Genomic DNA, 21,348 nt, shown 5'->3' on the forward strand with positions numbered 1-21,348 from the left:
AAATAATTTGTGCAGGAGAGGAAAAGAAGCCCGAAGGGCTTATAAAAAATCCTCCCCCTCAATACAAAATCACCAAAACAAATCAATCAATAGAAAAAGAATAGAAAGGAAAAGAAAAGGTAAAAGAAACAAAGAAAAACACAATAAACACACAAACAAAAATATCCATGAAATGGCAATTTCATTTTAGTACGAATAGCCTGTTAATTCTGACTATATAAAAGATAAAAGATACCCCATTAAGTTGGGCCTAAACATTTTTAAGGATGACACTAACTTAAGAGATCTATCTAAACAGTTCCAGAGTTGAGGGCCATTTTTAACTTTATTTAACTTTTGGCATTTTCCTTCATTCTAAGGCTTATACATACAAGACTTTTCATTTTTTTGCGGCTCCAGACATATTTGTTTTTGTGTTTTTGGTCCAATATGGCTCTTTCAACATTTTGGGTTGCCGACCCCTGTCCTAACCGAACTGAAAAGTAGCATCAGCACGTGCAGCCAGCGTTACAATCGTGCCTTCAGTGACAGGACCGATGCTGCCGAAAGTGAAATAGCTCCCCTAGAGACGTTGCCACGGGGATCAGAACTCAGGTTGTAATTCTCCGTTTCTGTAGCCAGCACATGCTCGTCTTCTGTTTGCTGATGTTCCTTCTCTTCCTACATGAGCCAGGGTGGGGAGTTGGGTCAATGTTGGGTTCGGGGAGTCATTCTTCACTGTGAAATGTCTGGCCCTGTATTTGGCAGGTGCTAGTTTCAGGTGTTCCCCATCAGTAGCTTTGCATAGCCCCCTTGATTAAGTAGTAGCATTGCTTTGCAGGATCTTACATTTCTTACAGAAAAGCTTAATTGTTCTTGACATCTACTGAAACTGAATGAATAGCTGTTGTGTGTTGAAACACATGCAGAACCCGAGAGTTGAGTCAGAACCGATTTGTATCAACGGGCTCACTATTTAATGAGTTTAATAAGCAATGCTGGTAAGTATGCTCTCTAACTGCTCTCTGTCCTTTTTCTTCACAGTTGCCAAGGGCATCTATCCAGAAATAATAAGAGAATATTATATGCATGAACTGTTATGCCTTATAAGCAGGCTGCTTCGAATTACTTTTATGAATGTGTTTGATGCCATAAAAAGCAGTTGTAGGTCTTTTAACACATCTCGGCCCACGTTTAACACAAACCTGTGTGTGGAGAGCTCAAAGTGCTACACTTGATCCCGTGTGTATATCTGGTAACTTGTTCTGGGACCATCAGGCAGGTCAACTGGCATCACTTAGACCACTGGTCTCCATGCATGCCTGATCCTAATGGGGTCCAGTTAAGTGAAAGCAGTGAAGTTGAGGTTAGATAAACAGCATTCGGCATGCACTTGTTTGGATTAAAGTCAGGGTTTGGTGGTTCACGGTGAATGGAGGTCAATGCAGTTTCCTTAAAAGGACAGCTCTGCAGTCGAGTGTGTGTGTGTGTGTGTGTGTGTTTTAGGAGGTTTACCCTCAGGGATACTGTCAAACCGCAGATATTTTGGTCGGACCGCACTGAGGTTTACCTAAAAAAATCAGGCCAAAAAATGGGGGAATGAATCATTTCCTTCAAAGTGACTTTTACTCGCTAGGCTCGTGTGTGAAATCGGAAATAGTGTTGTACTATTCTGCAGAACATCTCAGTAGTGCACAGTAACGCCTCGCCACCTTATATATTTACAGAGCACAAACCTCTTGCTTGTTGCAGCTTCTCTGTTTCTTTTCAGAATATCCCCCGTTGTGTAATTATTTGTTTTATATAAGTTTTTCAGATGTATCCAGCAGCTGGGGTTGTCTCATTTCCTCTGTCTGTGTGGGTGCATGCCTGTATGAGTGGATATGGACACAGTCGCTGTATAAGTCTCTCTCTTTGCACATGGCCTGCCTCCCTGCCTGTTTTCTATGTCTACCCCTCCTGTGTGTCTCTCTCTCTCCCCCTGTATGTAGGCTTTCCCTGCTCTGGCTCAGGTCCAGTCCTTGCGGAGGATGAACGAGCGTCTCCTGGCTGAGAATAGAGCCATGCTGCGCGTCCTTGCCCGCCTCTCTGAGACGGTCTCCATGCCAGAGACGGAGGACCTCTGATCCTCTGAGAGATCATCTGCCCTCGTTTCCTCTTTGCTTCCCCCCTTTGTCAGCCACACAACCTCTACACTTCTCTTTCACTCTGGTGCCTTCGAAGCCTCTCCCCCTTCTCCTCCTGTCTTCCGCTCAGGCAGGTCCCAGCTTTCTTTTCGCCCCCACACTGAATGCATCCTTCTCTGCATGCTTTATTCCCTCGTTTCTGCCGCACGCTGCTTCCTGTAACATGGCCACTGTTGTTTTCATTGACATCTGCGTGAAGACTTTGAGCTCTACACCATAGAACATGCAAGCATTCAACACAGGTATTGATTTCACTGACAAAGGAAATAAAATGGGTGAGATAAGTCCTTGAAATGAGTGTGTACTGTGTCACTAGTTAAGGCACAACTCCAGATATAAAGCTGATTTTGTCTCTATGAGTCACGGACCGTAAGAGTAATATTAGGCATTGTTGAAGGTATGGCCGTTTGCAGGTTGAGTTTCATGTTTAAAGACCCAAACACAAGGATACATGGAAGCAAGGAAACACAACTCACCTGGCTCTAGCAGGTTCAACTGTCTGACATGCAGCTAAAATGATGATTAAAACGATAAGCCCAGTTGGGGGAATTCTGAGCTCTGCAACAAAGCTTTGTGGCTTTTATTTATTAATTAGTTTGAATCTTTATTAAACAGGCACAAGTATACAAAACATGATTTTCAGTGTCTTCAGTGAACAACCAAGCTCCGGTTTAGAAAAATGTACCAAATGCAGAAGTGCCAAACGGTGCAGTTCCTCAAGTGACCACAGGGGGCTGGCTCTAAAAGTGAGCCAATGTCTGTTTACGCGCATGTTAAAATATCCAGTTTTACAGAACTGCAAGATTTTGCAGATTTAGATTTTGTGTTCTGTTACAGATTTATGGATAAGCAGCTTTGTTTGTTTGTTTTTTTGACTGACAGCTGCATTGAAGGTTGTGCTGTCAAACGGTTAGCTGACATCCCTTTAGCTACTTGGCACTGTTAATAAACAACCTCTGAGCTAAGAAATAAGACCTATCAGAGCATAATCGTTCTTGTTTTAAACATGATATAGCTTGCAGTGCTGTTAGTTGTTCTAACAGACAATTTGAAGTTTTCTTTTTCTTTTTTTTTCTTTTTATGTAAATGACTGAAGTTAATCAATAAATGAAGATATTTGAACAGTAGCTCCAAATACTTGAAACGGCCTGCTCGGTGCAGGTGTACCACTGGCTGAGTGTCGCTGTGTACGATGAACTATTATTGAAACTATTGTGTTTTGATGTTCTGTGTGGCGACGGCCATCCAGTCCCCCCGCGAAATCAATGCAAATTATTAATTGTGACTCTTGAGCAGAGAAAGCTCAGCGTTTTCTTGTTTGCAGTTAATCTGCTAGTCTAAGCAGCTGAAAATCTCTGCAACACATCTAGAGTACAGATGTATGGTATACATTTTTTTTTTTTTTCAGCTCAAATACTCCCAAACTGCAAAGCCTTTTCTGAAACAGTGCACTGCCACAGTGCTGGGACCGTGCACTAGTATTTGGTTTACATACTGAACTGGCTGATGGCAGGTGGCTTTACTCAAACAGTGGTTGTGGTAATTTGTCTCAGGATGAGTAGACGGTTACTGTTTGTCTCCAGCATAGAGAAAACACTATGTCGGTGGCTATTTTTAGTCATTAGTCCTCGGGAGAAACATGGCCTACAATGGAAGATTGACCTCCCCTCAGTTTTGTTTTGTGTTGTTTGACTTCATTCTCTGTCACTTTTCACACTGGGGATCAACATGTCAAACTGACTCTTCACTGCATGATCAAATGCCGTAAAGCATGTCCAGAAACCACTGAATTTACATTCCTAAGAGTGTTTAAGGGATGGAATCTTCTAATTTTTTTTTTTCTTAACTTTTCCAGGTCCTAACAGAGCTCAAGTCAGACAACCAGAGGCTTAAGGACGAGAACGGAGCGCTCATTCGAGTCATCAGCAAGCTGTCTAAATGAAAAGATGTCTGAATCTCATGTTCTCTGTCTGTGAAAGTTATAACTATTTGTTAAACTTTCTTTACGAGTGGCTGATGGGTCAGAATTAGATTATTTCTGTTGGAACCTTTGTGGATCCAAAGAGAAGTGTGGGTACCTGTAGGTTTGAGTCCAAATGAATGCCTAAAATGATGGAGCTACTGTCGAAGTCTGTCCGTGACTTTTTCTTTTCAGATTATTTAGTCACATTTGCAACTTGGGGACCAGATGTAATGTTTGAGTGAAATTATGAGGTCCAGTTCACACAAATGTAGGGTTTTGCATGAATGTACAGTAAAAATATACCAATACATCACAATAACACTTGAGCACTGCATTTAACGTTTTCAGTGGTATGTTTACTTCCAGAAAGACAGAGGTTATGTATTGACACAAGCTCTGGTGAATTGAGGGATTTGGAAAAAAAAAAAAAAAAAAGAACTGAGGATGAGGAAAAAAGATGATGGAAATATTTTCTACATAAAAGGCCTCTGCGACCTTCAATTTCAATAGGTAATAAAAGTCGTTTCATTTTGAAACTCAGACCTGGAGCAGAGACTGGACATCAGTCCCACGCTCACAGTCAGAATGGACGCTTTATTTTTTCGGAATATTTCATCTTTAAAACACCCGAGTTGATAAACTTAGAAGACGCTTGTAAATAAATAAAAAAAAAAAGTCAGATTTTATGTTCATTATACATTTATATTTATTTATTTATACATTATTGGATTTCATCTTTTTTTTTTGGCCCTGATAAAGATCTTTGTTTTACTGCTCATCCTGTAAAACACTTTAGTACCAACGCCTTAAGACGTCATCCAAAGTTTTGTTCTTTTTTTTAATGCGGTGATTAGTCACGTTTACATTAACACAGCTGAAATCTATTTCAATATAACAGCCCCTCAGAATAAACTTTATTGCACAGGTTAGTTCACGTTGCGGAAAATTGTTTGATAGTACTCCTGCACTGAAATACTTTTCAGTATTGGTCGAGTTTCCAAAGTGATATAAAGAATCCATGACATTTTAATTTACGTGATCATAATGTAAATGTCGGGGTCCATTACGGTAGTATTAAACGTTTGAAAGCAGCAGGTGTCCTCTCCTGGCGCCTGAACGTCTCTCTGTTTTAGCTCCCGTTGCTTTAAGAGCCGTTCTGCTCGACTGGTCAGCAGATTGATCCGGATTCACAGAAGGCAAATCTGGTCATTCTTTCTTTGAGTTGTGCCAGACTAGTAAAAATAATAGGAGAAAACTTTAAAAGGAGGCATTTACTGCAGTTCAGGTACGGTGTCTGCAAAAGAAAGATTCCCTTTAGTGTGGACTGTAAGTCTGGAGACTTTTTCTGTGAGCACAATAAGCTACGTGACCTTAAAGAAAGGAAGGAAAAAAAAAAATCCTTGACCGTGAGATGCACCTCATGGTTCTGGTGGGGAGTGCAGAGCATGAAACTACCACAGTGTCTACTATTTTTCCACCCTGCAGGGTGTTACAATAAACAATCTGAATGTGTTAAATGATAGCTTCAAATGTATTCACTGCTTGAAGAAGTGTAAAAGAAATGGTTTTTTTCTGTGAACACGCTGCATATTAAACACAAACAAGTCATGGTTATTAAAAGGCCTTTATTTCCTATTTGTTTTTACAGAACTGGTAACACATATGATAAATTTGTAATAAGTTATTTGGTTCCTTGATAACTTTATAAGGATCCCCAACGCATGTCCACATAAGGGTCAAGAGGAGTTTGTGAGCAACGTTTGTGTCCAGTCAAAGGCTAAAGCATGCGATCCACAGTAGGCACAATTACTGACATGAACACGCGCACCACGACACTAGACACGAAGAAACACAGCTAGGGGACACAACCTGACTGCCCTCTGATGCTTCGAAAGAGTATGAAGAAAAACTGTGGCGAAGCAGGAGAAAATGAAAGGAGCCTTGAGAATGCTGCTGCATCAGGGATGAGGGAAGGAGGACTAGCCACTGAAGCGGGGGAGTCTGGTACGGTCCTGCATGTTTGGCAGTATACAGTATGTCCAAGTTGTAAACATGAAGGCCTGCATTCTTAACACTCAGCAAAAGCAGGTTCATTGGAGACATCAGCGAGCCCGCTTCCCGTTCAGCATCATGATACTGATTGTTGGTCACATATGAACAAGACAAAGACGCAAACGGAAAGCAAATGCAGAAAGTATGGCAGTAACGATTCTCTGGCATCAGCTCCAACACAGTCCCACATTCTTTTTTAGAGGTATACATCACAATAATAATCTTTTTTTTTTTTTAAACAGAAGAAGTGATTACACATAAGTACAAGAATACAAAGTTATAGAGACAATACAGCATGTTTCATAAAGGGTGGAGACTTTATCCACTGAGTGGCTCCTCCACAAATTTTGACAGGGTGGACAATGATCTACTCAACCTTGCATGGTTTCTCCTTTTTGAATCTCAGCGTTTGTTCAAAATCAACAACAAACTTCATCTGTGCTCTCAAACTGTCTCTGCAGAGCTGAGGCAGCACAGCCTCTGGTGCTTTTTGTGCATAAGGTATTATACATCTACACAGCCACCAACAGAACAAATGATTTATCATGATTAAAGCATAACTAAGATTGTTGTTTTGAGTATCAGTCGTACACACAGGAATATACATTTAACAATCGGTATGCATGTGTCTCGTGCATACACACCTGAACTACATCTTTTATAATCTAGTGATGTGTTTTTGCACCATGTCCACTAAAGGGCCTATTTCATTGGCTTATACCAACTGCATATGCACGCACAGCTCCCAGTGTCAGTCCCCCATACAACTTATGCGGTGGTCATGTGACTGCGGTGGCCCGAGCAGTAAAAGGAAACGAAACAAAGCCCTCAAATGTGCTATGAGTTTACCTGTAATCTCATTCGCCTTATCATCTGTTGCACTCCGTCTCCGCTCTGCATACACTGTTATCTTGGCTTTGCAGATTCAAACATTGGCGACAAATGCAGGCAACTGTAAGCAGGCGGTGGCAGTATTTTTGAAACGCACTGATATCTCATATTTAGACTCGGGCAGTGCATTATTTGGTCAGTCAGTATCATTAGTTCAACAGAATATTGCTTTAGAAACTGTGGAGAGTCATGCAAAACATTGAAGACTGTTACCAGAACAGCTGTAGCAGTTTACTTGTAGTTCCCCTCCATGGAAAATGGGCTCTTTTGCATTCTTGCCAAGAGTTCAAACGAAGATCCAACACCATTCTTTTTTTTTCTGAAATCTGTTCATTAACTGAAGGTAAAATATCTGACTGGACACTTTAAAAAGTGTATTCAGTTATTCAATTTCTTACTTTTGTGTTTTATCAATCTCTGGTGTTTCCTCTTTAACAAAGGATGATGTTCCCTCCATTTTTGCTCCATTTATTGGAGCATTTATACAAATGAGCGATGTGGATTTAGGTTTGGGTGAGGAGTGTATATGAACTGCGTTTGGTGACAGGAGCAAGAAGGGGTTCTTATTTGTTATTAACTCTTGTTTTTTATTACTACTTCTGTTGTTTCTGATTTAATCTTGGAAAGCACTATTTTTGTCAGTCAGTAATTTGGTTGTATGAAAAATGCTTTATGAATAAATTCCGATGTATATACTGATTCTTCCATCCAAAATCTTTAACTATTTCATTCCCATTCAGGGTAAAGAGAGTCTGCTGGAGCCTATTAACAGGCAAAAGGTCATTGTTATATATTTTATTTTAAATGCAAGTTATTTTTAGAAATGCGAAATACACATATCAGAACATTTACTATCACATTCCACCTTTCATGTTTCCTCATGTTCGGTTATGATAGTAGTAAAGGTTTTTCCTTCATGACAACTGCTCTGGGGGATTTTTTCGATGTAACAAGTCATGCTTTTAATTTTTTTAATCTGCGCATTCTTGAGGCTATTATGAGTCACAGGTGATTTATCGCCTGGACATGCAAAATCTCCTCGTATTAACTCTCAGGCCTGTCTCTTATACTTCACATCCACTTGCAAATACTGAAAATAAGGCCTCTAAATGTTAGTCCACTAAGCCACAGATGATGCCTCATGATTACTTTACTCTTCCATAAATGTTCTGCATTCAGGCCCTGCAAGTTCTCATAAAGCATCACGATGTGACAAGATGCAAGAAACAAAGGGACATTTTTTTCATTTTTTTGCTGAGTCATCATGTACAACTCTTGGCAAGAAAGCAAATTTACCAAAATGAGAAGAGGGTTCTTTAAATTTGTTTCACGTGCATTGTGAACAACATATTTCTGTTTCCAAATGTTTGTGCCACAATGCCGTGATAATCATAATTATATGCATAGTTCAATGGGAGGGAGTCAGGCTAAAACCTTGGGTTGCACTGTGCTAAGTTTCTCTCATTTTTGATGTAGCATTTGTTGCTTGAGAAATCTGCTTTAAAAAAAATGACAAAAATCACAATGAGCCTCAAACCACCTGTAGTGTGTTTCTGATTGTACGAGTACATTCTTCTGCAAAACTGGAAGAAGAGAAACTAGAGGAGTGACCCAGTTTGGTTCATAAATTGCACTCAGCCCAAGAATAGAACATACTCTCATATATATATATCATTTTAGCATTATTACTGAGAACCTATTGTGATATCTATTATTGGTTATACTATCAAAACAAGGAATATACATTACTAATCACAATACTGTAAAATCAGCTACCTCAATGAAACAAGGACATCAACAGCTCTGAAAGTAGAAAAAGACACACTCACTCTACTAAACTCACAGCCGTTCTCAAAGCTCACATTTACAGTAGAATAGAGTTTGCCCTCTTGATGAACAAAGACCTCTGAAAGGAATGTAAGTGAAACATTGGCCACAGAAAATGAAGACTTCTGATTTTTTTTTTCTTCATAAATAAACTCTAGCTACTCATCTGAGCTCTAAAGAGTTAGTGCTTGAGTTTTATGGCTTTCAGTGGTATCTTATTAATTTATTTTGCTTACACGTACACATATTGTATAATAAATACAGTAAAAGAGACACAGCCATGAAGTTTTTCAAGTCAGTCGAATAAAGGAGAAAAGTAACCTTCTGAGTAAAGGAAGAGAAATTAAGGGATTCCAAGTCATTTGTGTCGATAGAAAGGGGATTATTCATCTTCTGGCCCCTGGAGCAGCAGTTTATATAAAGATATGAATCATCAGACTTTATACTTGTTCAGTGCTGGCACAAATAACGCCTCAAATCCACCTACGAATTAAAGAATTCTCCAATCTTTTATTCTAATGACCTACGTCGGAGTAAAATCTGCCATTATAAAATAGTTGTTGTACAGACTTGGACATCCCCCATACTAAACATTAAAAACTTAAAATATGCTTCCTTTTTTTTGTATAAGAAACAAAACAGTAAGGAAAAAAAAAAACAAGACAAAAATTGACCCGCAATCAAAATAATTGGCAAATAAATATTATCGAATAAAAGAATTTGAGCACAGGGAATTTAGATAGCAAGCATGCGGCTACATTTTCATCCTACATGAACTCACACACGGTACTGGACGACACACTTGCTTTAGGATTTCAGGCGTGGAAAGTTTCTTATTACTAATAGTAACCTAACATTTGTACGACATTCTCTCCAATGACCCTCATGGAAAATAAATACACACTTTGTTCTATTTAGAAAATATACAGTGCATTTTTTTCCCCTTTGTTGTGTTATTAAAATGGCAAATTACAACCATTTACGTACACGAGATATTTTTGCTTTGTCTCTAAAACATGCTCTTATGTACAGTATTTTGTATAAACATGCAGAATCAACGTATATGAACTATGTATATAAGCAAAACTACACACCGAAGGGTTGCTGATTGCTTCCATGTTGCCTTTTCTTTAGTGTTGCTTTACCAACAGAACAGGAAAGGAAAACTGATGTAAGGTGACAAACAAAAACGTTTTCCAATAATTACTGAAAAAGATTTTTTCAACAGAAAAATACACATTTTTCAAATTCTTGAATAGAAAAACACAAAAAATGGTGCTAATGCCTAAGAGGTTCTATGCATTTGCTTCATATTGTACACAGTCAACTGGTAGTTGCTCTCTTAAGCATTTCAGTTTTTTTATGAGTAGCAAAACCAGCAAGGAAGCACACTGGGGTCAAAACACAACGCACACCTGACCTTTAAATAACAAGTGAGTCGTCATCAATTTGTCAAGGGCTGATGAACTTTGGTCAGTTTGGATTTTGTTGGCAAGCCAAAGTGTCCGTCCTTAAAAGTTTCTCTTCAACAGAATGCTAATTTACAAATATAGAGAGCCAAAGATAAGCTCGTACGTTTTTGGTTCAACAAAAAAATAAAAAATAAATTAAAATCTCCACTGACTCGTAGCAGCACTCGTAGCAAAAGCTGAAAATTGTGTAAAATGTACTTTAATTGGCCTCAAATGTACTCGATTTCTTGATCTGAGAGAAATGTGGCCAAAGAGGTCAGCAGAGTTGAGGTTTGCGGTTCCCGCAGCTGGACACCAAAACGGCCGAACACTCCAGAAGAGTTTTCGACAGCAGAAAATTAAAAGCATTTATTCACGTGATGGAAATTTATAGACGTGCCCGCACTGCTGCAGTTATACTTCATCTGTGCTCATCAGTAAATCATTATTCAGCTTTACTAAAATGTCTAAAGACTAAAAGTCTTTGGCTCTTTATACTCGAGCAGATGCATTCTGTGAAGAATCCACCGTCAATTTCTAAGAGGAGACTCGTCCGCATGTCCCACAGAAAAATTTCAGTTTCACAACATTTTATCACAAATAAAACCACACGGATCAAACAACAGTGTCAAATTACCACAGTAGTGCAATTATGTTCAACAGTTTGGTAAGCTGTGTATAACATACACACGGATCAGTGCCTTCTTCCAGACCAGATCTCTGCAACCAAGTGAGAAATGTAATACCCAAACCATTAAAACACATATCCATAAGCCAAAAAAATGAACAAAAAGAAGAAGCAAAGATTAAAAACAACAAAAAGAAGCCTTTGCACTCCCTTGCTCTTAAAAAAAACCCAGCAGTTATTCTCAACATAAATTATTAAAGCTAAATTTTTGAGCATGCTTGAACAAAACATATCTATTTAAAGTGCTTAAGGAATTCAAATGTTTAAGCTAAATATATAAAAGAAAAAAAAAGAAAAACAAAGAACGAAGAGAAACGAAGAGAACAACACCATTAACTGGAAGGCGTCCCTGGTAGTTGAAAATTGCTTATTTTGTTTCTTGGAAGGCTTGTCTCCTTTATGACTGTAAGACGGTTATAGGGATTCCTTTGAAGTAAAAACCCTTATGTCAAGTCCATGACTAATGGCAGTAGCACTGAACAGGTGAGACAGAGATTCAGAGGCGTTGGGAGGGGAGGCGTTAGACGGCAGGCAGTTATCGACACCTTATAAATATTATGTCAGTGGTGGTTGGAATCAGCCTCTGTTGTACACACTCTGATATTTCCACACTTTCTGTTGTTCAGATGACGGATGCAGCTTTTTTTTTTCTTTTTCTTTTTTTTTTTTGCTCAATTAAATACATAAACACCCCTTTTTTTTCACTGAAAATGCACCATCCCCTCCCTCTCCCAGTCACACCGTCTCATGGATACACTAACAACGGGCCGCGAGCCTCGGGTCATCCAAAAGCCAACACTAGGAATGCAACATTGCTTTATCATCCAGTGGCGTATCTGAATAAAAACAACCCGTTTCGGAAAAAAAGGCATGAAGTTTGAGCTTCCTCTCAGAGTTCCTGAGACGATGGGTGGAAGGTTAACGAATCATAAAGGCAGTGTGTTTGTGGGTAACTGGATATGTGGCTATCCCTACTTGGCTACCCCACTTAAGGAATGTACTTTAAACTAACAGAATCATCGAGTATGATAACTGGCAGGTGTGGGGCATGGTGCATAAAACACCTATGGAATGGACCTGCTTGTGTTATTCCTCTATTATATGGCAGTATAAAGCATTTTATTTAATAAGCACTAGTCTAAGCAAACTGTGTCGCTAAAGGGAAAAGGTGAGAAGTACAATATGGGTGAAAGGATGTTTTACCCCGTCTATCATCAGATTCCCATGTAGCACTCCTACTGTTCTTGGTCGTCTACGTTGCTTTCTTATTAATGGAACAACAACCCCAATACAAAAATAGATCTGAAGGAAATTAATTGAGTATCTGTCCATTCATTAACTTGTCTTCTTCTCTCAGTGACATGTTTTAACAGAACATAATACTTTTTTCACTACATTTCCCATCATGTCAAATGGTTTCTATGGATCTTTCGAAAGGTGGCAGTGGGAGAGGAAGGTGCTCTAGGGAGCAGATGGGGTGTTCTTCGGGAATATACACCGATATGTAGGATTTGGGGGAATGACAGGAAATGCATGGGGTGGGTAGGTGTGGGGTGGTGGGAGTTTACTTCTTGGCATTCATGGCCGCGAGGGCGGCGTCCACCTCCTCCTCGGGCTGCAGCGGATGCCACTGGGCGATGGGGCGGCGGGGGTTCGCCAGCATGTCGGACCAGTGTTTCAGCCCGAGCCCCGTGGACTTGGTTCCCACCCAGATCTTCCCAATGGCGTCGTTCTTGCCAATCTTGTCGTAATCCAACACCGTGATCACAGCATGGATTTTCTAGGAAAATACAAGAGAAAAACATTGGACAACTGGCTGCAAAAGCGCGTCAATCTCCAATGACTCCCATGTTGTGCGACGTTACGAAGAAAACGAAGAAAAAAGGGCTTCAGAACCACTCTCCATAAACCAGTGGGTTACGTGACCCAATGCTTCGTCCAGTTTTTTTATACTCTATGGAACCACACCGTCCCTTTCTCATTTCGGCTTTCACGCTCATGCACGCTCACACACATCAAGCCCAGCCTGTTAAAGGAGCTTGAGGCTCCTTTTAAGAAATGAGACTCTCTAGCGCCACCCTTCACCACGACGGCCGTTGGGGGTACTGCAGCCAACAGTTAAGCCGGCACGGGAGAACGGGGAGAACGTGCATGCAGCGTCATGTGACGTCACATCCGCAGGACAGCGCGGGAAATTCGGGACCGAATTGCAGCACATTTTGCAGCACACAGCCTGTTCAAGGCAAAGGAGAGATACACTAGAGGGCTCATTCTTTTGGGTTTGGAACGCTTCATCTGACATTATTACTAGAAAACTTAAAATGTATATGGATTTTTTTCATAAATCCTGCCACAATCCGGCCTCAAGCTCGTTCTGACGAGGTGATGCTGATGTTGGAGGACAACTAGTACGAATTCTCGTCTCAGCCTCGCTGGATCCTCCACCACTCCGATGGACATCTGCTCACCACAGAGCCTTGAGGTGACGTGTGTGAAATGTCAACAATTGCATAAGTTGTGGCTTGCGTATACCGGACGCTGACATAAGTCAAGAAATTTTGGGCATACACAAAATTTTCCACGACCTTGCCATACTACAAGCTATGCCAGAGTGCTTGATCATGCTCTTAACTTATGCATAACCTACTGTACCTAAACCTACCCATAACTTATAACATACATCACCAAGGTGTGATGGGGCCAGCTAATTGGCTGTTGGAGTCATATCATAGTCATACCAAGTAGATGGGACCTGTGTTAATCTTTTGATCTATGTTCTCTTAAAAAAGCTAATAAATGTAATGGACAAGTATTTTTTCAAATGCTACCATATAGTGACAATAGCAAAATCAGAAAAAACACATGCTGTCCTGTCCAAACAATATCCAAAACAAGTTCACTAACATTGCCCATCCTAAACTAGCAACCAAATAAGAGTTTGTCTCTCAAAGATAGACCCGTTTTCACATCGATGGAGACAAGAGCAGGTCTGATTGAAACCAATGTCCCTTCTGTGAGGGGAAAAAAACTAAATCTGGCTTCTATTAACCTTTTATCTCTGATTCTATGAGGAAACTAAAAATATGAAATGAAAATCATTTGAGGTTAAGACTTCTACGTCTGCCCTCGTGTTTCTCAAGGTTTTTAACAAATATAATATTAATGGTTTTTAAGGTTTGAAAGGTAACAACAGGTTAGTGGAATCGATCAATGAACCACAATTATCTCCCAGTGAAAGGCACAGCGTGCTGTGAAAGGGCACCTGCAAAGTAAAATTACAAGGAATCGATTTTGGTGAAATAGGTCAGAAAGCACACTTTTAAACATATTATTTGCAGCTCTGAACAATTTTTATACAAAAGAAACGTGCAGCTATGGATTTAAACCTTCATCAAAACATGCAATTTCCAATTTTGTCCATGTTGCATTTGAAGTGCATTTTATATGGAGCTTTTTTTTAGGTCTGTTGACCCTTAAAGTTCTTCCACATCCACTCTGCAAAGTATCTCTTTCAATCTATCAGGGGATAAGTGGGATAACCATCAACATACTGCAGCGCAGGGACTGTTGTTTCCAGCAGAAACCATCTTTCACCTGGAAACCAAGGCTTTGAAACAATAACATGCTCAAAGTGAGCGGCCAGTCAGTAGATTTTAACCAACAGTCAACATTCATGCAAAAACGAACCAAACAAGGTTTAGCAACAACACCTCTGAGAGGATTTACTGCACTCTAGATGGTGCTATGCCTTTTTATTTATGTGTTATATAACTGCAACCAGAACTAATGACCAGTGTTAACAGAAACCTGCACAAAAACATATTTCTGTGTACTGTATGTAAAATAATTTGGCACTCTTTCCACCTCTTTATATTTTCTTTTTCCTTTTTAATACTACTCAATGTTCATACCTGCATTTGCTCAAGAGGAATCTCAAAGCTGAAGGATTCATTGTAGTAAGGATTCAAAGTGTTCTTCTTCACAGTGGTCTTCTTCTTCTTCAGCCTCTTTCCATTCTGCAGAAGGTTGATCTTCACGTACGGATCTGAAAGAGAGAGATAGGGCAAACTCGTGAGCAGGAAATAAAAATATCTGGGTTGCATTTCTGAAATCTCCCAACAGATGGGGCTAGTGCTGAAGAAGGAAGAGTGAGGAGATGCTGCAGGGTGAGCACTGCAGCTTCTGCACGTGAGCACAGCAGGGTCACAGGGAAGGCTGTCACGCTGCAGGACGCTTATTACCCTGGACTGAGCAGTGAAACTGCCCCATGTGCAAAACAATGAAACGTTGTATCCTTTCCTCACTTCTGAATATAGAAAGCAACCTACCTGACAGGCCACCCACGTCCATTTTCTTCAGGTTCTTAGCCTCCAGGATGCAGATGGTGAGTTTGCCAGCGGTGGGGACATAACGCAGGGAGATGCAAATGTCACCCAGCTTCTCCGGCTGTGAGGAGGAGTAAACAGGATGGAAAGTTAAGAGAGCTCAGACGCAGAACCTTTTGTGCTACACAGAAATAGACAGACTGCACCTTTTAAATTACATTTTAATAAAAATACACAATATCAATGATTCGCACTGCCGTGCTGTTTTTTGTTTTGTTTTTCTTTGTCTGCAAGAATTACTTGTAACATCCAATTAGTATTTTTTTTTAAACACATCTGAAACTGTTGGGGAAATAATTGTATATATTAATCTGTAAAACATGCTTTTGTATGAATAGGTTTCTGTGCATGTTTATTGTAACGTTTATATTCTGCAAATGTTTAAACAGAAGGCGACAGCAGCAGTGCAGCAGCAGGGGGAGACCTCACCTCCTCTTGATCTGCACTGTCCAGGTCTTTCCACTCTTCGATTGGCTTCGCCAGGTCCAGGGTGTTCATGGGTATCTTTATCTCTCCAATGACATCGTGTTTCGAGAAACGATCAAAGTCGTAGACGGACATTACAAGAGACTTCCCTCCCATCTCTGCGAATGGGATCTGGAAGACAGCAGTCACACCAGTCATTTTGATAATTCAGAAAAGCTATAAAAGCAGCAGTGCTCCTTTCTGCTTTCAACATCTCCACCTCCATCTATTCTGCTGTTGACTGTTGCACGTCAGTTTTAAATTACTTTGGATAAAAAGATTTAATAAATGCTAAATTGTAACACAAATGACACATTTATAACAGTTTATAACATATAAAGTGTGAAATCAGCCCCATCAGAGCAGCTCTGGGTTTGACATTGGCCTGCAGCTCAGCATTCAATTCCCTGTCTTTACAACATGCTGCTTCAGCAGAGCTGTCTGACTTTGGCAGACCAGTAAAGCTGTTGAATTGTTTTTTTTTATAGAGCTGTGTCAGCACACAAGGTGCAGCAGAGGTGGCCCGCTCCTTTAATATGATTCTCCACCACACTCCCCTTGTCAGAGACCTTCAACATATCAGCCACTTTTTATCACTGTCGGACAGCAGTCTGAATGAGAAGAAGACAGAGTTTAAGCACCTGCTAAGCACCACAAGACAGAGGAGAAAGGGGAGGGGTGGTGCATCTTAAACAGAACCCATTTCCCTATCAAATAGCATGTTGTACACCTTATTTTAATAAGTAATGAGTAGTAGGTGACGACCTCCTGGTTTAAGCTTACCTTGAAAATGAAAGTCTCATTGAACACGGGATTGAGTGTTTTCTTGTGAACCTTTGTGTCAAACTTTTTCTTCTTGTCAGGAAGTACAAAGACTTTGACGTAGGGGTCTGAGGTGCCACCACTGTCCATGGAGAGGAGATCGGCTGCTTGCAGGATTCCCACAGTCAGCTGAGGAGTGCAGAGTCATGGGATTAAAATGCAGCAAAACTCAAGTTCAGCCAAAAGCCTTTTTAATAGCAGCAATCATAAAATAAATACCAGGCCCCTGGAAATGCCAAAAAGACTCAGTACTTGCCTTGTTTTCCTGGAAATCATAATCGATGGAGTATTGCAGCTTCCCAAGCTTTTCCTTCTCTTTCACTTCTTCCTCTTTCTCATCTCCAGTAAGTCCTGGTTCCACGTCCTCTTCTTCATCATCATCATCCTGTAGTTTCTGGAATGATAAAGGGGGACAGGCGGCAAGGAAAGGTGTGAGAGGACGATTATGAAGCGGCTGCTGTGCTGAACACCAAACCCCGGGTATCACCCGTCGGGTTTGTCACAGCACCTACCTTACACTTACCCAGTGCAACTACTGCAATCTTTTCATCGATGACCACAGTTGCAACCTGACTTGATTTCACTGATTCTTGGGTGACACTTTTTGCGGTTTTCGGTTTCTCATGAGTTTGAGAGGTATTTAAACCCAAATATCAGATTGGAGGCAGGGAATTTCTCCTCTCTTGTCAAATTCTGTAGAACTGTAAGGTCAATGTGACTTTGCTGTTTTAAGAATGCTATTAAATATCTAAGAGGTGACAGAAAAACAGAAAAAATGCAGTAAAATAGTCTTTGGAAGTTCTTTTTGCCCTCTAAAAACACTGATTACGAAGCATTAAAGTGGCATGACTCACTTAAGTAGCGGCCAGTAACGAACAGGGCTCTGAAGGAGAAGAACATAAACAAATCCAAAGTTTGACTCATCCCAGATGAGTCATACTGTGTTGTTGAAAGAGTCCTAAACTCTGTGATGGCATATCCTATTCAGAGGAAAGCTGTGTCAACAGAAATGAGCCAGTGTCACAAATGAGGATAGAGACAATTAGGTAAAGTAAGAGTAAGTATGTTTGCAGGCAAAAGTACCTCACCTTTCACTTCTAAGCTTCAGCATATATCAGAACATAGAAAAAAAAACATAACTTAATCAGCAAACAACAACAAATGACTTGTTTCACTGAGTCATTATTTAATAGGAACCATGTGTGAAAAACTAAGCTCCCGATCTGTAGCTTTTAAAACCACGTTTGTCAGCACTAACTTGAAATAGTCCTTTTCTGTAATCATGTCCCATCACTGTGGGGGAATATCACTCTTCTTTACAAAACTGCTTCACTTCATTTGGGTCTGCGTTCATTTATACACAGCTTTTCTAAGCTGGGGCCACAGCATCTCAACTTGGTGGAGGTCTTCACTTTTGGCGCTTTTGCACTAGTCCCGCCTTTGCCCGGCTCGGCTCGGTGCGGCCCCGTCTTGCACGTTTGCACTAGGGGCTGAGACGGGTAGAGCCGCTCCAAGCCGATACTATTTCTGTAACCATTCTGGCGAGGTTCTTTGCGGGCTGAGCCGGGACTATTTCTGACGTCATCACCCTCCACGCCTCTGATTGGTCGGGGGGCGGGGCCGGCAGACGTTTGAATCAGGAAGCGGGAGTCAGCGCGAGAGCGACCCGCGGCTCGCGGCGATTTTATTATAAACCGCAAAACGTCTGTTTGGTAATCCGACTCTGAGGTGCAGATGTTCATAAAGCTGGTGGCTGAGAAGAGAATTAAAAAAGGGATGTAGACGGGCTGTTTTACTCTCAGCCGCTCGCGGCTCCAGCTGATTTCTGATCAGCGCCGACATGAACAAAGCGGTTGCGCAATCGAGTACGTCACAGCAGCTTCACCCCAACCTGCCCCCTTCTCCCCTGGCTGTGGAAAAACAAACGGGTAGAGGCGGGTAGAGCCGTGATGAGCCGAGTCGGGCTCAGTAAGTCCTAGTGCAAAAGTGCCATTTGACCCGACGTCAGTCGAGCTTTAACTGTCAGACGGATGGTCTCAAATCTTGACTCTGGTATACAGAGGAGTTACCTCCGTGACTGTGAGGTGCCCAGGCCCAGTGGCTGGAAAACAAGCCCAGATCATCGTTTCTTCTTTTCCTTTCAGCTGTTCCCTTCAGGGGTTGCCACAACAAATCATCCATCTCAATCCAATCCCGTCCCCTACATCCTTTTCTCTCACAACAACTAACTTCATGTTGTCTTTCACTACATCCATAAATCTCCTCTTTGGTCTTCCTCTAGACTTCCCTCCTGTCAGTTCTACCCTCATCATCATCCTCCTACCGATTTATTCACTCTGCCTCCTCTATACGTGTCCAAACCATCTCAGTGTGGCTTCTCTGACTTTCCCTCCAAGTAATCTGCAATGTGATGTCCCTCTGATGTATGAATTCCTGATCCTATATATCTTCATCACTCAGGAAGAGAACCTCAACATTTTAACCTTTGTAACATCCAACTATCCTGTCATTTCATCAGAACCACTGTCTCTAAACCACACAACATTGCTGGTGTCACCACTGCCTTGTACACCGTTCCTTTCATTCTTGTGGATACTCTTTTATCACACATCACCCCTGACACTCTCCATCCTCTCTGGACTGTTGACCCTAAATACGTAACATCCTCCACCTTCTTTATCTCTGCTCCCTGTAGCCTCACTTGGGTCCTTTGCATACCTCCATCCCGCTAGATTTTCCTCTACCTGCTCCCTGCTCTCACTACAGATCACAATGCCATCTGCAAACATCATAGTCCACAGAGATTCCTGTCTGGCTTCATCTGTCAGCCTGTCCATCACTGTAGCAAACAAGAAGCGGCTCAGAGCAGATCCTTGATGCAGTCCCATCTCTGCCTTGCACTTCTCTGCCACACCTACAGCACACCTCACCACTGTCCTACAGCTCCCAAATATGTCCTTCACAACTCTAACATATATTGTACTTTTTTGCTATTCCAGACTTCGACATACAATACCATAGCTCCTCTCTCGGCATCCTGTCATTAGCTTTCTCAAAGTCTATAAAGACACAATGTACTCCCCCTGACTTTCTCTGTCCTTCACCTTCAACATCCTCAAGACAAATATTGCTTCTGTAGTTGTCTTTCTTGGCATGAAACCATGCTGTTCACAAATGCTTCCTTCTACCCTTAGCTTAGATTCCATAACTCTTTCCCATAACTTCATTGTATGACTCATCAACTTTATTTCCCCTGGAGTTGCTACAACTCTCCCTTGTCCTTAAAAATCCTCAACAGATCGTTTCTACTCTATTCCTTTGGCATCCTCTCTCATTCCTTAAGATCTTGTTGAATGTCCAAGTCAAAATCTCTACTGCCCCCTCTTGTAGACCATTTCATACCTCCACACGCATATCATCAGGACCAACTGCCTTTCCACTCTTCATCACTTCAGCCTTACTAATTTTTGCTACCTTCTGGTCCACAAAGGCCACTTCTTCTACTCCTCATTCTCTTTCATTTTCCTCATTCATCAACTCTTCAAAGTACTCTTTCCATCTTCCCATCACACTTCTGGCACCTGTCAATACATTTGCATATCTATCCTTGATCATCCTAGTCATCTACATATCTTTCCCATCTCTATCGCTCTGCTTCACCAACCTGTATACATCATTCTCTGCCTGCTTGCTGTACAACCCTGCATACAAATCACTGTATGCCCTTTGTTTTTAACTTTGCCACGTCTATCTTTACCTTACGCTGCACCTCCCTGTACTTCTGTCTACTCTCATCAGTCGCCTCAGTGTTCCACTGGGCTAACTTATTTCTCTGTACCTGCTCCTGTGCTCCTCATTTCACCACCAAGTCTCCTTGGCTATTTTCCCACAGATGACGCACCAAATACTCTCTTACCTGTCTCACATTAGCTGTAGTTGTCCAGTCACCTGGAAGCACCTTCTAATCACTCAGGGCCCATCTCAACACACAACAGCTTCCACCACTTCGTCCTCTGCTCTGCCTTTGTCATCTTCATCTTGCTCACCACCACAGTCACCCTACACACCACCGTCCTATGCTGTCTGGCTACATTCTCGCCTAGCATTATTTTACAATCACTAACTTCTTGCAGGTTACGTCATCTACACAATGTCCACCTGATCTAGTCCACCTGTGTACTCATACTACCACTCCTACAAGTCTCCCTATGTTCCTGCCTCGTGTGGAAGAAAATATTCACTACAGCCATTTACATCCTTTTTACAAAGTCTACCACCATCTGGATACCAAACCTGCCCAAAACTTCCTCCTCACCTCTCTTGCCTTCTCCAACATTAACGTCTGCACCAATTACAACTCTTTCGTCCCTGTGGAGGCTCTCCATTACTTCATCTGCCTCACTCCAGAAGTTCTCCTTCTCTTCTAACTTGCATCCCACTGGTGGAGCAGAGGCACTAACAATACTGAACATCACATTCTCAATTTTTCATTTCAGACTTATCACACTATCTCTTGTCACCTCTAGAATATTCCTAACAAGCTCCTCCCTCAAGATAATTCCTACTCCATTTCTCTTCCCATCCACAACATGAAAAAAACAAGCTTGAACCCTGCTCCTAGGCTTCTAGCCTTGCTACC

General features: G+C 41.3%; 2 protein-coding genes across 7 annotated transcripts in view; one reads left to right on the forward strand and one right to left on the reverse strand.

Annotated features, from left to right (window-relative positions):
• Positions 1-5,748, forward strand: part of LOC133456834 (protein phosphatase 1 regulatory subunit 12B-like) — a 14,203-nt gene extending 8,455 nt beyond the window's left edge. For 3 of the 4 annotated variants that reach the window (XM_061735461.1, XM_061735459.1, XM_061735460.1), the window contains one exon: positions 4,021-5,748. Coding sequence is in view for 2 of the 4 variants with exons in the window: in XM_061735459.1 (XP_061591443.1) it covers positions 4,021-4,107 (87 nt within the window). In the remaining 2 variants the exon portion in view is untranslated. Of the gene's footprint in view, positions 1-1,970; positions 2,232-4,020 lie in introns of those variants that run through there. The other variant, XM_061735458.1, reaches the window with a different exon arrangement.
• A 1,903-nt stretch (positions 5,749-7,651) lies between these two features.
• LOC133456830 (synaptotagmin-2-like) overlaps positions 7,652-21,348 on the reverse strand; it is an 83,287-nt gene continuing 69,590 nt past the window's right edge. For 2 of the 3 annotated variants that reach the window (XM_061735452.1, XM_061735453.1), the window contains 6 exons: positions 16,966-17,103; positions 16,671-16,838; positions 15,852-16,019; positions 15,366-15,483; positions 14,949-15,082; positions 7,652-12,817 (listed from right to left, as the gene is read on the reverse strand). In XM_061735452.1, the coding sequence (XP_061591436.1) occupies positions 12,602-12,817; positions 14,949-15,082; positions 15,366-15,483; positions 15,852-16,019; positions 16,671-16,838; positions 16,966-17,103 (942 nt within the window). In that variant the 3' untranslated portion in view covers positions 7,652-12,601. The remainder of the gene's footprint in view (positions 12,818-14,948; positions 15,083-15,365; positions 15,484-15,851; positions 16,020-16,670; positions 16,839-16,965; positions 17,104-21,348) is intronic. The other variant, XM_061735454.1, reaches the window with a different exon arrangement.

The sequence above is a fragment of the Cololabis saira genome, chromosome 12, assembly GCF_033807715.1.
Source record: "Cololabis saira isolate AMF1-May2022 chromosome 12, fColSai1.1, whole genome shotgun sequence".
NCBI classification, from domain to species: Eukaryota; Metazoa; Chordata; class Actinopteri; order Beloniformes; family Belonidae; genus Cololabis; species Cololabis saira.